General features: G+C 36.3%; 1 protein-coding gene across 4 annotated transcripts in view; it reads left to right on the plus strand.

The window, feature by feature from the left end:
* VMP1 (vacuole membrane protein 1) overlaps positions 1-15,037 on the plus strand; it is a 120,815-nt gene that overhangs the window by 36,852 nt on the left and 68,926 nt on the right. For all 4 annotated transcript variants that reach the window (XM_075195295.1, XM_075195294.1, XM_075195297.1 and 1 more), the window contains exon 6: positions 14,592-14,756. In XM_075195295.1, the coding sequence (XP_075051396.1) occupies positions 14,592-14,756 (165 nt within the window). The remainder of the gene's footprint in view (positions 1-14,591; positions 14,757-15,037) is intronic.

Here is a 15,037-nt window from a genome sequence, read left to right on the forward strand (position 1 = left end):
TGGAAGACCTAGCAGCTAGGTGTACAACGGACAGAATTCAATCACACTCTGTATAGTACAATTGATCTCTATGCTTTATTTTCTTCAAAGAATAGCAATGGCAATGTGTGTATGAAGCAGTAAGAGGGACGGAGAACTCGCCTTGCAGTTTGTATATTACCAATCTGTTGGCTTGATCAGCTGCTGAGAGGAATGCTGTTTGCGTCAAAGAAAGGAAAATAGTTTACATTTTTATCTGATAGTTGAGTTCTCCCAAGTTGAGCTAGACAGAATTTTAGTCAAAATAACACAATGCAGGTGTCCATACAAATGTTTAGTCGTAGGATCAGTGAATGAATCACAAGAAAATCGTAGTGTGTTTTGAAGGCTGGAAAGTGAGATCTATAGTTCAAGGAAAGGTAAAAACCTACTATAGCTGATTTGTGTCTTACTCATACAGCCACCCCTGCTCTGACCGGACAGAGGAGAGAGCCACCTGGGAGCGAGCATAGCACATTATGCGGCAGTGTCTAGTTACGGCAAAAGTGCTCCCGGCCAGCAGAACACGATTTTATTTTTTTTATATATATTTTTTCTTTTTACGCGTTTCATATCACGTATGACTGTACAACTATGTTCTGTAGGTAAAGAGGTATGTCTCCAGCCTTGTCATTTTCCTGATATCAATGGAAATTTAAACACTTAGCATGGAAAGGTATTAGCTAGAGGCTGGTTCTGTACACCTTTTTCCCCACAGTTTAAATTGTGGCCCATGGAAATCATTTGTAGTCTGAAAGGAAAGCGAATGTGTTTGATACACCAACAGAGAGTTTATCTAGTCAACAATGAGTAGGTGGAAAGTAAATATATGTTATATACACAATTTCCTATGATTATACACTGTAGTTGATTTTTTGCAAATAATGCAGCCTCTCAAATTTACCCCAAAGTGTATTCTATGTCTCTCCAGACCCACCCCTCTCCTACCCACACACTTAGAAAAAAATGTTTTTTTGACAGATTGTTTTTTGTTGTGTTTTATTATTTTGTGTGTTTGGTGCTTTTATCTTGATTTGGATGGGCTACCTCCTGTGATGGTCCTGGAGTTGCTGCTCCAATGTCCTTCGTGTTCATGTCATCTACCAATCTGATATTTGCTTTGGTCATGCTAGTTAGACTTATGTAATGCATATGTCTGATATCAACTACAGTGCTGTCTTTTCACCATGCCATTAAATAAGCTTTTTAGTTAGTAGTGCAAACCGATAATAATGTAGAACATTCATATATTGCATTACAAAATAATGTAGAACATTCATATATTGCATTACAAATCTATTTTTTCTCATTTAATTAATCTAGCAACCTCGGCTGTAAGGTTATTTATTTTATGCTTGTAGGTTTATCTCCCCAGTGGCATAGTGTGCATTGTTTTTTGTATTTTGCACTTCACTAGTTACTTCTGTGTTCAGAAACATAGAGAAAGCTATTCTCCACTCCACCATGTGCTTTTCCATTTACTGGAAACAAAAAAAGTACTGTACGCCACTTAAGATTTTCAAAATAAATAAATTTTATAGTATTCTGAGTTCAGACTATTTTAATACAATATAATGTGTCTTCCAGGCAGCCCTAATTAGTGTGATTTTGTGAGGGCATGTTTTTGTTGAAAGACATCTAACTGCAAGTCATGATTCAGCAAGGAGGTTTTTTATTTTTTTGTTATAACAATGAATGTTCTTTTGATAACTAGTTCATTGTGGTAGCAGAATGAAAGGAAGCAAAGCTGCGTTGCTTGGTATTACTCTTATCACCTTTTGTCTATGGTGGCTGATGGCAGAATGACTGCGGAGATGAATGTGGAATGAGTCACCCATTTCCTGGCAGTGGATTGCCTGGGGATTTGGGGTTTTCTTTCACTCTCTATACCTTCTATGGAAATCTTTAATTTTATCTTTTGTAAGGTATGGCTTTTTTTCAGTTCTTTCACTGGAGGTTATATAAGATAGGACATAATATGCTTTTGATCTACATGACAAACATTTTTTTTTTTTTTTTTATCTTCCATGTTGTCTTGAATAAATAAACTTTATAAAGAGACAACTGCCACACACTTTACAATCTAGTCATTCAATCTGCTCAGTTATTGAATTGATGAAATAAAATCTTGTGGATGATAGTTCATCCAATATGGTCAAAAGGGATTGATAACACGGTAAGTCTTTAGTACCTATATTGTATTTAAAGTGTAATTATTCAAAAGCAGTGCTAGTTTGTGCGAGCATGGCAAAAATTTTGACTATTCCTTATCAATTCATAATGGCAGCATGTTGACTTAGTGGTTAGCATGTCTGCCTTACAGCACTCGGGTCATGAGTTCAATTCCCATTCATGGCCTTATCTGTGTGGAGTTTCTATGTTCTCTTTACGTGGGTTTCCTCCCACAATCCAAAAACATGCTAGTAGGTTAATTGTCTGCTATCAAATTGACCCTAGTTTGTCTGTGTGTATGTTAGGGAATTTAGACTGTAAGCTCTATTGGAGCAGGGACTGATGTGAGTGAGTTCTCTGTACAGCGTTGCGGAATTAGTGGCACTATATAAATAAATGATTATAATCTGTGTGCATGTAATTATCGCTGTTTGAACAATCTTGTTTAAAACTGTCAGATTAAAAACAATAGTATTATTACGTCTGTAGATTTATGGGATTGTACAGAATACAGTTCCATTGGAAACAAATATTTTTTACTTGTGTCGCCATTTTGTGGCTAGTTACCCACTGGCATTTCAACAACATACGTTCAAACCCAGTGGCGCCAAATGTGAATGCGTTTGACTTCTGTTCATTGAGGAAGTTTTGTACTTGCAGAGGTAATGAAATGCTTTCAAGCACAAGACGAGCACAAATGGGTATGATGACTTTGCAAAGAATGAATTTCAGCGTCGCCCCCATTTACATGCGTTGTACTTTGTTTTTTAACTATAGCCCAATAACTCAATTTTCTTTGTTACATGTGATAAAATTTCCCACCAACCCCCCTAAAAAAAAAAAAATCTATACATGATTTAAATGAAAAGTTATCAGCAGCTCCTCATTTTTAAGGACCACCAGACCTAAAACCAAAGTTGTCTGGTATTAAAGATCTGCTGATAACTTTTACATATACATATGTAAAAGTTCCTGTACTCCCCAAAAAAATAAAAAAAATAAAATAAAAATTGTCTTTCAATGGGATTACTCACAGGAAGCTTGTTATGTCCTGGGAAATTACTTTTGTTGTGTGTAAGGGAGTTCTCCGTATCTCAGGTTGTATATTGGGGAGCTCTTTCTCTTCCTACATAGATGCTGATTTTTCTTTGAGAGGGAAAAATATTTTCCATACAATAATAATTTTACATTTAGTTCTTCTATTTCATTTATAAAACGTCTCCCTGGAAATAGACTGAGAGAAGAACATGCCGGAGTGACTTCCATACAACTTATGCTAGTGAGTAAATCATGCCAGTTACTGAACTCTGTGTTGACATATCTGCTCTTCTCCAAATATTATTTATTTTAATATTTAATCGTCTTCACATATGTACATTACAGCAATAAGGAAAGTGTTCTGTACATTAGGGATGTTGGTAGACTAGATGAGTACTACAGGAATCCAGTTTTCTTTTTCATATAGAAATAATATAAGTTACAATTGCGTCTAAGCATGTAACTATTGGGGGCGAGTCAGACAGCCTGACTTATGCCAGTTATCCCAATGACCAGTCATTGCCTGATTCCATTTATAAATCACTGTGGAATTTGTAGCAAATCACATTCCAGTCTAACCGCAGGCTCCAGTGGGTCTCTAGTCAAAGTGTGGCGAGTAAATGTTTCTCAGGTGAATCAGGGAATTAGGATGTCTTTGTCTATGCATGCCTCATTTAGGGAATAGCATATTGATTTGTTTCAAACTTTATCACCTAATAATACATTTACAAATATTATAGACCTATTTTTTCCATATTATTTTCTTAAGCAGCATAGAAAAAAATGAATGGACTTATATCAGAGAAATGTATTTTTGTTGATGGTATAGTTTACCTTGTTCTAGAATGGCAGTATATTTTTTGTTGTATGTCATATATTAGACCCACAGAAAAAAAATAACAATCCAGTTAGTCACCTTAATTTAGTAAAGCCTACATCAACAGGAGTATACTTGTTTTACTGAGTAATTAAAGTGTATAGTGTAGTTTCACTTTGAAAGCATAACACACTTAAATTACGCTAACCTCTTTTGTTGTCCTTTTTAGATTTGTTTGTTGAAAATATTGTATGACTGTATAATAACATTAAACAATAAAAGTCTGATGATCTTCCCAACAATCAAAAGTTTGGAGTGTTTGTGCAATCTTTTAACACAATCATATAGAGGGGCTGGCTCGGCTGGGGGTTATTTGCAACAAACACATGTATGGTTAGTAGGTTTATCTAGTTTACTGAACCTTGGTTGGCGATGTAAAAGTAAATACACTGAGTGGACTATATATGTGAAAGGTTAGTATGAAGTTATTAGTATAAAGTGTCTGATTTCATTATAGCACATTCAATTGCTTCTCTAACCTCTAACTTAAGTCAGACTTTTTTTATGTATCTTTTTTGTTTTTAATATTAATCCACCCCCCCCCCCCCACTTCATTTAAGTAGAACTGTGTGGCTCCCTGAACTCCCACGGACCAATAGGTGCCAGCCCATAATGATTTTCTTGGCCTGACAATCTGTTGAATTGTAAATGCATACTGTGTTGTGATACTGGACAGAAGCTGTTTGGGCAGTCTAGTGTTTGACTGCACTGATTTTCAATAATATGTAATTTATCTGGTCGCTAAATAGAAAAACGAAAGGAGTGAAGTCCGAACGCAATCTGCAAGTAAGTTTGCGTGTTTAAAAAGAGCATGATATTGTGCGTATGTCCGCCTGCACTTGGTTGCACCTGTACCTCAAGATGTGTTTCAGTTTAAATCTGGGTGTAGGAATGCTCTGCCTAAATATTATTTGCCGTATGTAGATTGACCAAACAGATTGTAGTATACGCACAAGCGTCTGTGCAATGTAAGGTAACATCCAAATGCTTTCAAGTTGTGTTTGTAAAATAATTGAAGAACTCTTAATAACATGATCATTAATAAAAATATGGATTGTTTATATATTTTTTACATTAAATATTTAAAGATCCTTTTTAATGCATACTGTAAAAACAGTGCATTTTTATAGTGTATCTAACCTGCACTCACATGTTCTGAGCTAGTGGCATGCGTATATGTAGTTTTTAAAACAAACACTATGCTGTGACTGTCATTACTATCAGTCGGCACTTACACCTGCCCTGTAGCTGGTGCAAATGATACTGCTTAAACAAAGCGTACTTACAAGAACGTCCTATGCATGCCCTTACTGTACATTGCCTACGTTAGTCCGCCCCGTTCCACCTCTCAAGTCGTAGGCAGTAGTAAGTGTCATTTGCGTTCAGACATGAATTGCATGCAACTTGGTTCATTGGAATAAGTTCCATTTCTGGGCATGCGCAGAGCTGTATCATGCAAGATACGCTACTCAAATGGACGTACATCCGACCATGAATCAGGCCCAGAATGTATTTTTTACTATACTTACGGTTTCATGCTAATTTGGCCAGTATTGAAGGAGTAAGATTAGTCAGGGACATTTTTAAAGTTTTTACAAATTGAATTATGCTACATCTCCAAGCATCGCATTGTTAAAATATAATTTTATTTTGTGCAAATGCAATTGTCAAGAGCACCAACACAAAATATGAAATAAAGAAGCACAGGATTATAAAGTGGAATACCAGATAATATCACTTTGTAAGCTTTTGGACTTTCTGGGCCTTAGGGCAACATGGTCATACTAATAATAATAATTCAAGAATAAACACAAATCTTTATATTTTTAATACTGCTAGTCCATGATATTTCAGGTAAATTAATAGCAGGCTAAATTAGATGTCTTTTATATAGTGTAGCTAAAGGTAGTATTGCATCAAGGAAAACCTAGTATAATAGAAAAAATGTGAGAATCATTGTCTAAAGGAAAAGGAAAGTCATGATAATGGATTCCCATAGCTGGGGTGGATTTGGTGGATATTATTAGGATAAGAGCAGCTGTTACTTAGTGCTCATACGGATATTATTCTGCTCTCACCCCCACCGTCACAATATATACAACATGGGCAGCACGGTAGCTACGTGGTTAGCACTTCTGCCTTACAGCACTGGAGTCATGAGTTCAATTCCAGACCATGGCCTTATCTGTGAGGCGTTTGTATGTTCTTCCCGTGTTTGTGTGGGTTTCCTCCGAGTGCTCCGGTTTCCTCCCACACTCCAAAAACATACTGGTAGGTTAATTGGCTGCTAACAAATTGACCCTAGTCTGTGTCTGTGACTGTGTTTAGGGAATTTAGACTGTAAGCCCCAATGGGGCAGGGACTGATGTGAGTTCTCTGTACAGCGCTGCGGAATTAGTGGCGCTATATAAATAAATGGTAATAATGATAATAAAATATAAGCTACTGTAGCGGTTCTCATTGTCCTCTTCGGTGGCTTTTATAACCTTGTGCAATGTCAACCACACATCTTTTTACTGACCCAAATTACTGTGTGCTAAATCTGAAACCTTTGTAAGCAGGCTATTGCCACTATTGACATCTCAAACGTCTTAAATTAACCCTCATCCAGTTTCTAAATGAGGTGTGAGGGGGTTTCTTTGGATAGTACGGCCACAACACTGGATTACATTAATAACTGCATCACATTTGAAAACTTTAGGCTACATCAGAAGGACTGTGTTTCTGCTTCCAAGAGACAGTTTGAACAGATATGCAGATATGAAGTACTGTGATTGTACACTCCCTAAATCTCTAATTTTATATGAAGCTGTTTTCTATTTGTCAAGCGCCTTATTGAATAAATATACATATATTTTTATTAATAACGAATACTGCTTCCTCTAAATGAATTGCTAGCATTATTTTTGTTTGTATTATTCATTGGCTAGCTGATCCAGTGCACCTTTTTTAGCGCTGCCATTTATCTCATTTGTTCCTAGCTTCCTAAATTTAGCAATACCCTGTGGGTCAGCCGCTTTATGAGTGCACACTGCTATAATTAACGTCACTTTATTAGCGCCTGCGGTATTCTGTTTCCTCCTCCTACATCAGAAGAACCCTGCAGCATTACAGACACTTTCCCGCATCTATCTCATCTTGTTTAGTACCAGAAAGGGGATGGACATGGCAGAGATATAGCTGCTTAAGATCTCGCTCACATGGCTGTATGATTTCATATGAAGAAGTAAGTAATGATGGCCTCCACTTTAGCACAGTTTTCCGGTAGGAATTCTCACTGAAGTCATGCTAAGTGGAGGGGGTCAGGGTGACTTAACTAGCATTACTCTATTTGTGTTTAGAGGTCCTTTTGAATGTGCTCAATTTTACCCTACATTTCCCCGTGTAGACCCCCTGGTTGTCCTGCTATTGATGTAATTGACTGCCCCTTTCTACTAAGTATCTCGGTAGCATAGACTTCTTCTGACTCACTCTCTGTTTACTGGCATTAGGATCTTCATCCTTTCCTTTTATGGCCTTCTTCCTCCTTATTTTTGCTTTCCACAGCAGTAACCATCCTCGCCATGGTTCTGCCCTTTGCTCTGTTAAGCGTCACTTGTTCATTGTCTGCTAATTTTTGTAGACTGTTTAACTTGTTAAAATGTTGACTAATTTTGGTATTTTTGCCTTACACCCTCCTGTTCTACTTTTATAATAACTTTTGAATGCCATCATGTGGCAAACATGTAAAATAGTATGTGACTAGAAAATGTTACTGGATGTACCTATTTGAAAAGACAAGTTTGTTTCAGTGTCTTGTCCTTTTATGTTAAGTCTCCCTATATAAAATGAAATGGCTCATCTGTAGATGCTGAGCTTAGCAGGGGTTCAGACAGTTGGTAAACATTGTGTCTACTGTTTATATACTGCTCATTATTGCCGCATCTCAATGGTCCGCTGACAAAAGCAGCAGTACTCTAAATGTATCAAGCTGCAGGATTAAACAATGGAGATCTTGCCTATAGCAACCAGTCAGATTTTAGCTGTCATTTTGTAGAATGTACTAAATAAATTATAACTATAATCTGATTAGTTGATGTAGCCAACACTCCCCTTTTCAAACCAGTCGGAAACTCGCTGCTTGATACATTTACTTCTAAATCTATAGTTTAGTCATCTTTAAGGGGATATATTATCAGCTTCTTGCTGCTTTATAATCGAATGCAGAATGTTGCTACATGGAAGAATGGTCGTCGGTTTTCCAGCAAGCTTCTGGGTACTACAGACACAAAGGAAAAGAAACCCAGCACAGCATATATTTTGGATTGTTTTTCACTTGTGGATTAATTTGATTGCAGATTGTTTTATAACAACTCTTTTGGTTGAATAGCATAAATGCATTTATAGTTACAAAATTAATTTTGACTTCTGTGTTTGGCTGACAAATGACCAACCGACAATTTATTCAAACGGTTTAATTGAATTTCCTCAAACAAAGGTCACCTTTCATTAGTACTGTATAAGTGAAATTCATAAAACTATCCTCTGACCAAATAAAGTCTTATTTTGATGCAAAAACAAGGAGTTTTTCTATACAGACTTTGGCAAATAGTGCTAAAGACTGGCTCGGGGGAGATTAAGCTGTGGCTTTTGTAAATATGAACTTTTAGCAGAAGCAGATGTCCAAAGAATATTATACACACCCTGCCAAAACCATAGGATGAAGTCGCACTGACTTCATTTCGGACAGCTGGTTAAAGTTGTGGAAAAGCAGGCACATGATGCATTGAGTCCTTGTGGTAGTTGTGGTGGGGGGAAGGGGGCTATGTCTGAGAACTTGTATGTGTTTACCACAGAAAGCATAGCAAGTCCGTTGTCTCTCTTACAGTAAGGGGAAAAGTGATGGTGGGGGGTTTCCTCATTTGTAATAACTGTTCTTTTATTTTCCTTAATAGTAGGTATTGGATTCTTTTCATTGACCATTGTAAATGTCAACTTGTGTAGTTCAATTGTACAGCTGCGTTTGTGAAATAAATGATACTGTTTTGTTTCCTTCACTTATTTTGCACTGTAAGTCTTCTGGTCTTATGACTTGCTGTTTTCATATTCTGTTTTCTCTGGCTGTAGCACAGCTGGAATAATAGACACCATGGTCTATTACTGGAAGCAGTGTTGGTAGATGTAATAAGCACATTATGAACTCCTTATTTCAGAATAACCAGTGTAAGCCTGCCAGGACATTACATTCATGTGATGTACTTACCTGAAAGCAAAACATCTTGGCCATTCTATACAAAACACACTGCTCATTTGGTAAGTGTTTTGTACTACTTTCGGCCACTTTGTCGATTGAAGGATAAGTTCACTTTGTTTTTGTTTTAGTTTTTTGTTTAGCTTAGTCTTTAATATACCCAAAGAAACAAGTGTAGCCAATGTTCCCTTTAATGGAATAATCTCTGCGGAGGGATAGGGGAATACAATAAAGTTCTCTTAGCCACTCCTGCTGTGTCACCTTATGATGTCAGCAGTTTTAAAAACGCTAAAGTGAAAAGTTGTTTGCGCCTGTGATCTAAAAACGGCTGAGATCGCCAGACATCAGGAAATCCTTCAGCTGCAATTATCGTTGGATTGAACACTGACTCTAAGTAGTTTTCACTCCCTGGAGACTACAGTAACCTGTAATTAAAAAAGATCTATATAGTGCTGTACTGATTTTTTTTTTCTTCTTTTTTATGTGTGTGTGTATCCTCTGTTTCATCTGTTTAATTTATTTGGAAACGCTGTGGTACTTATTTATAGTTGGATGCATTTGTGCTCCAAAAAAACTGGAAAGGTTGCAACTGCGTACGTGTGTATATATGTTGAGCTGAATGCTCCCAGATCAAAAAATAGTAGCATTTGCATAATGCATTTGGGGCAAATGCTACTATTACGTAACAAATGTGTATAATTTTGCCCCACAATAGGTAGAGATCTGACATGACAGTATTGGTAGTAAAGACTAAAGTCACATATATAATAAAATACAAATAATTAAATACAAACATTTGTTGTTTCCCCCCTTTGAAAATCAAATGGAAATTGTCTTTCTTGCAGCAATGGAAATGAAAATGTTAGTTTGGTAATAGATAGACATGATTTTGCATTAATACCCTTAAGAGATACACCTCCTAAAAATTGCATGTGGGGGTTCATTCATGTCTATCTGTATTGCTGGTCACAACCAGCACTTACCTGAGCCTGTGTGACATTTGTTACAAGGGGTTAATTAATCTAAAAGTGCCACCACCAAGATTTATTTTCAAAGATCACACTTTGCGTAAGTCTTAGGCTATTCCCCTTAACTCAAAATACTGAGTTTATTATTCGCCAAACAATCTCCTGTTTTTTGAGTTATGTTGCTTTTTAATAAATAAGCTATCTAGCTCATTATGCTCTGCCTTTTTGTTCATTGAGAACAAAAAGTCAGAACATTATTCAATGGAATTTAATATGGCAGCCACAATACTTAAGGTATAAAAATGAAGGGATGGCCGGGACTACTGTTAGTGAGCTATTACCTGGCTTATCATATTTTTTTAAATCATACTTAATTTTACTAAATTAATAAACATGCAGAAGTGCAGTGCAGCATAGAATTATTCTGTAGCTTTGGCTGATCATACATTTCAGGAGCTCATCACAGATACTGCTGTGGCTCCTATTAAGGCTCATTGGGTTTTACCTAACCCTTTGACTATAGAAGCATCAGTGTGTTCTGAATACCACTTATAACATGTGAGCTAGACAGGTAGGCAGCACTGATACAGTGGCTTTGGTAATTATTAGGGAAGGGCATATGTGAGGGAGCTCTTGGTCAGACTTTACACCATGACCCAGAGGCCTTCAGTGATGCCACTGCAGTTTTGGGTGGCTGGGGAAGGGAATTTTTCTGTGCAAAGACTTCATCTCTATAACTGTTTTAAAGGGTATTGAGGTAGTGTTTTAGAGCATAAAATCGCTCACACTTGAGCTGAGGTTTTTCTACATAACATAGTTGTTTGTTTTTTTTGTTTGTTTCATATATATGTTAAGTAGGTATTAGAGTTGTGTTTTTTTTAATTATTGTCATTATGCAGTATTAGGTGCCCCTTTACCCTTTTTCAACATTGCATAGTGCTGATCTCTTTACTAGTTATGCTTTGTAGACTATATAGTGTAGATGTAATAGCACCCATGCTGATCTGTGATGCTCTCTGGGACAATTAATGTGCCTTGACCACTTTTGATTTCTAATGAACTTTTGTTATTGTTGCACCGTATGCTATTATCCCTTTTATACATATAGCACCAGCATATACACTCAGGGAATTTTCTTCAGACACACAAGTTCCTGTCCCAGTGGAGCTTACAATCTAATTTCCTTTTACACCAGTACATAAAGCACACATCTTTGTGCTGTATATTGCATAGACTAAAGTAAATGCCATTAGTAATGCAACTTTCTGTAGAAGGCTGCAGGGAAGGCTGTCTACAACTCAAGTAAAGCCTACAAAGTTAATAAAGGCCAATTAATCAAATGCTAACCTCTTTGTTATTTTTTTCACATGGCAGGTTTTATTCACACTACTGCCTTGGATGCATTCAGAATTTTTGTTCTTTTTGCAGTCCCTGGCCCCCTTATTACACGTGTACTACATTCCTAATCTGGAACAATTTTGTGTTTCAAGTAGCCTTAATTGTGTTAATTGTTTAACATAAATGTTTCACTGGCAGCTGCAGGTTCAGCGCTGCATTAGTTTGTTTTTACCATCTTTCTTTTAAAACAAGTAGTGTCTGCTACACCTTTCTCCTCCCTATTATCAAAAGAGTGGAAGGAGATAGCTAGAAATGTAAGTAACTAACACACAAATATATGAGCAAATGACTAGCAGGATTGTGTTAGTAGTTCTTTGTGTGTTTTGACACTATACAAAAAATAGAAATATATAAAATAGTAGATTTTATGGATATTTAAAGGTAAAAGCTAACATCCATGTCTTTTGATATAAAAGTGAATCCCAAATATGCAAGCTAGATTTATTCATGTTCATTTGACCGCAGGGTGCCACTTTTCTAAATAATTTTTTAAAAAGTAACATTTTTTTTTAAATGTTTATTAAAAACGTAGGTTTTATTACATATTGTGTTGAACGTTGCCATATGCGCATTCTTTGCGCTCGTGACTTGTGTTCAGCTGAAATTATTAATGCGCTCTCCATCACACTCGTCTTACAACCAGCGCAGCAAACTGAGGGTAATCACACACCAAACAGCCCACACTCTTATCTAGCTGCGGCATCTGTCCAAACAGCTGCAAGCAACACACTGCACTGATATTCCATTATCCTGACTGCTATGGCTGGAGGTAGGACCACTGTCGTGGCACTGGTAGATAAAGATCTCCTGAACTGCTGGGGTTTGGAACATGGGACACCATATTTTTAACAATTAGGAGCAGGAGGGTTTTGGGTTTTTTTTTTTTTTTTTTTTTAAATTCTTTTTATTTAAGTCTTTCCAGTCCGATGATATGGGTATATAGCTGTACACAGAATACACATTTTTTGTTTTTTTTATAAATCGTCAAAATACTTTCTGATTATATCCTGTTTTAAAATGTTATTGTGAGTTCCTGAACCATGGAAGGAATGCCTTTTAGCCAATACACGCAGAGTATTTTTATTACTTCAAATTTATACCAATTCAGATTGACCCAGTTTCTATGAAGAGTTCCAATAATTATTTCAAAACTTAGACCACTTTTAAGTTACCCACACACATAATCACATGAGTTTATCCAGCACCTTTGGATATTCTTGGAGTCCACACTTTAATGTCTTAACCCTTTTAGTGCTGTAGGATTTACAGAGATTTCTATCCCACACTTGCCATAAATCTTGGCAGGAAACTCCATTGGTGTTATCACTGCAAGATAATCTGGATCAACCAAGATGCAGATCATCTCTCACAGCTCCCCTAGTTTTAGAAGTCAGGTGGCATTCAAGCATATAGTATTGCATGTTAAAACACGCATTAACTCAATCTAAAACAAGCAAAATAACTACATACACATATTTTATATGTAAATTGTATTCCTCAAATATAGACCAACCCTATGATAAATGACAAATATTTGGTATCCCAGTAAGACTAGGAAGTCACAGAATAACTAGGGGTAAAAGTTAATTTTGTGGATGTTGTTAATAGAATCATGTTAAAAAGTTAATTTTTGTATATTTTCTTTTTGTATTTGTTCCCATATTATACCCATATTTTTTTTTCAATATGCTCTACTATGTTTCCAAAAGAAGTCCTATATGTTGTAAAAAAAAATGCAGAAAATGCTAGCGTAAAAATATAAAATAATGCTGTACTTTTGTGAAACCGCTAGTTTGAAACCTGGAATAATGGTGATGCTCCCTGATGACGAAACAGTTGATTATTTAAAAACCACACTAGAAAAGTTTTACCTTTTTACTATTCAGTTTGGCTAGCTGATTAATCTCACCTTGTAAAGTCACCAGTTTGCTCTTCTGCACAGACTGAGTGGAGTTTGTATGTTCTCCCTCCCACACTCCAAAAACATACTGGTAGGTTAATTGGCTGCTATTAAATTGCCCTTAGTCTCTCTTGGTCTGTGTGTGTGTATGTTAGGGGATTTAGATTGCAAGCTCCAATGGGGCAGGGACTGATGTGAGTGAGTTCTCTGTACAATGCTGCGGAATTAGTGGCACTATATAAATAAATTGTGAAAGTCTACCATTATCTTCATTGTCAAAGCAAGACATGTAGATGTTTTCAATCAAATTGATATGAAAGGTTAATATTTTTATTTTCCAATAAAAATCATATTTGCTGCAATTTCAGATTTTCTCTCTAAATGAAAAATGCCTATATTCCAACAAAATATAAGTTAACTCAGCAAGCACATGCTTGTAAAGCAGTTTTTAAAACTTTGGCAATTGTTGTTTTGGTACCTGTAAATGTTTTTATCAGTGGTAAAATGAGGGCTCACTATATGTATATTCAGTGAAGTTTCAAAGTTTTATTCTTTGTATTTTAGCGATAGTGTTCCTTAAACTTGCCTATGTCAGTGTTATCCTATTACAATGTACATACAAGCAGACAAGACACATGTTTGCATCAAAATGCCAATACTGGCACCATTACATTTTATTCTCACATGTCTTCCAGTCATCACAAAGGGTCTAACTTTGTTAGAGAATCCAGCAGTAAGTGTCTATCGACAGACCAGTGTACGCATATATTTCATATTTTGTAACTTGCACATATTCCATGTTGTTAGCACTGTTTTCTACTCCTAGCATATTGTATAATACATTTTTTTATATATGGTTTCTTTTTTTCTTTAGTGACCTCTAATGCAGCTATTAAAATGTAAACCTTTGTAGAAGTCTTGTAAGAGATTGAATTTGCTGGGTACACGTGTACGAATCGATTTTAAGAAGTGTTTTTATTTTTCTATCAGGGTCCACACATAGCTTCTGTGACACTTGCTGCTTATGAATGTAACTCTGTCAATTTTCCTGAACCACCTTACCCAGACCAGATTATATGCCCAGATGAAGATGCAGAAGGTGCCATTTCATTATGGACTATCATCTCCAAAGTCAGGCTAGAAGCCTGCATGTGGGTAAGTATAGCACACGCTTTTAAAATGATTGTGACACCTAAGGTCACTCTCAGTCATGTACCGGTACCTATTTTATGTCCCCCACCTACTTCCACCCTGCCTCTGACATGCCACATTCATTGAAATCCTGTTGTGTGTTTTCAATTTTCACAGTGGGTCGCTTAATCTATAAATCTGGATTTAATAAAAAAAAATTAAAAATACTAGCACTACTAATGACATTCACATATGAAAGTTCCAATACCTTGACACATATTGAGACATTTTACATAGAATTTACT

Source organism: Mixophyes fleayi, chromosome 2 (genome assembly GCF_038048845.1).
Source record: "Mixophyes fleayi isolate aMixFle1 chromosome 2, aMixFle1.hap1, whole genome shotgun sequence".
NCBI lineage: Eukaryota > Metazoa > Chordata > Amphibia > Anura > Limnodynastidae > Mixophyes > Mixophyes fleayi.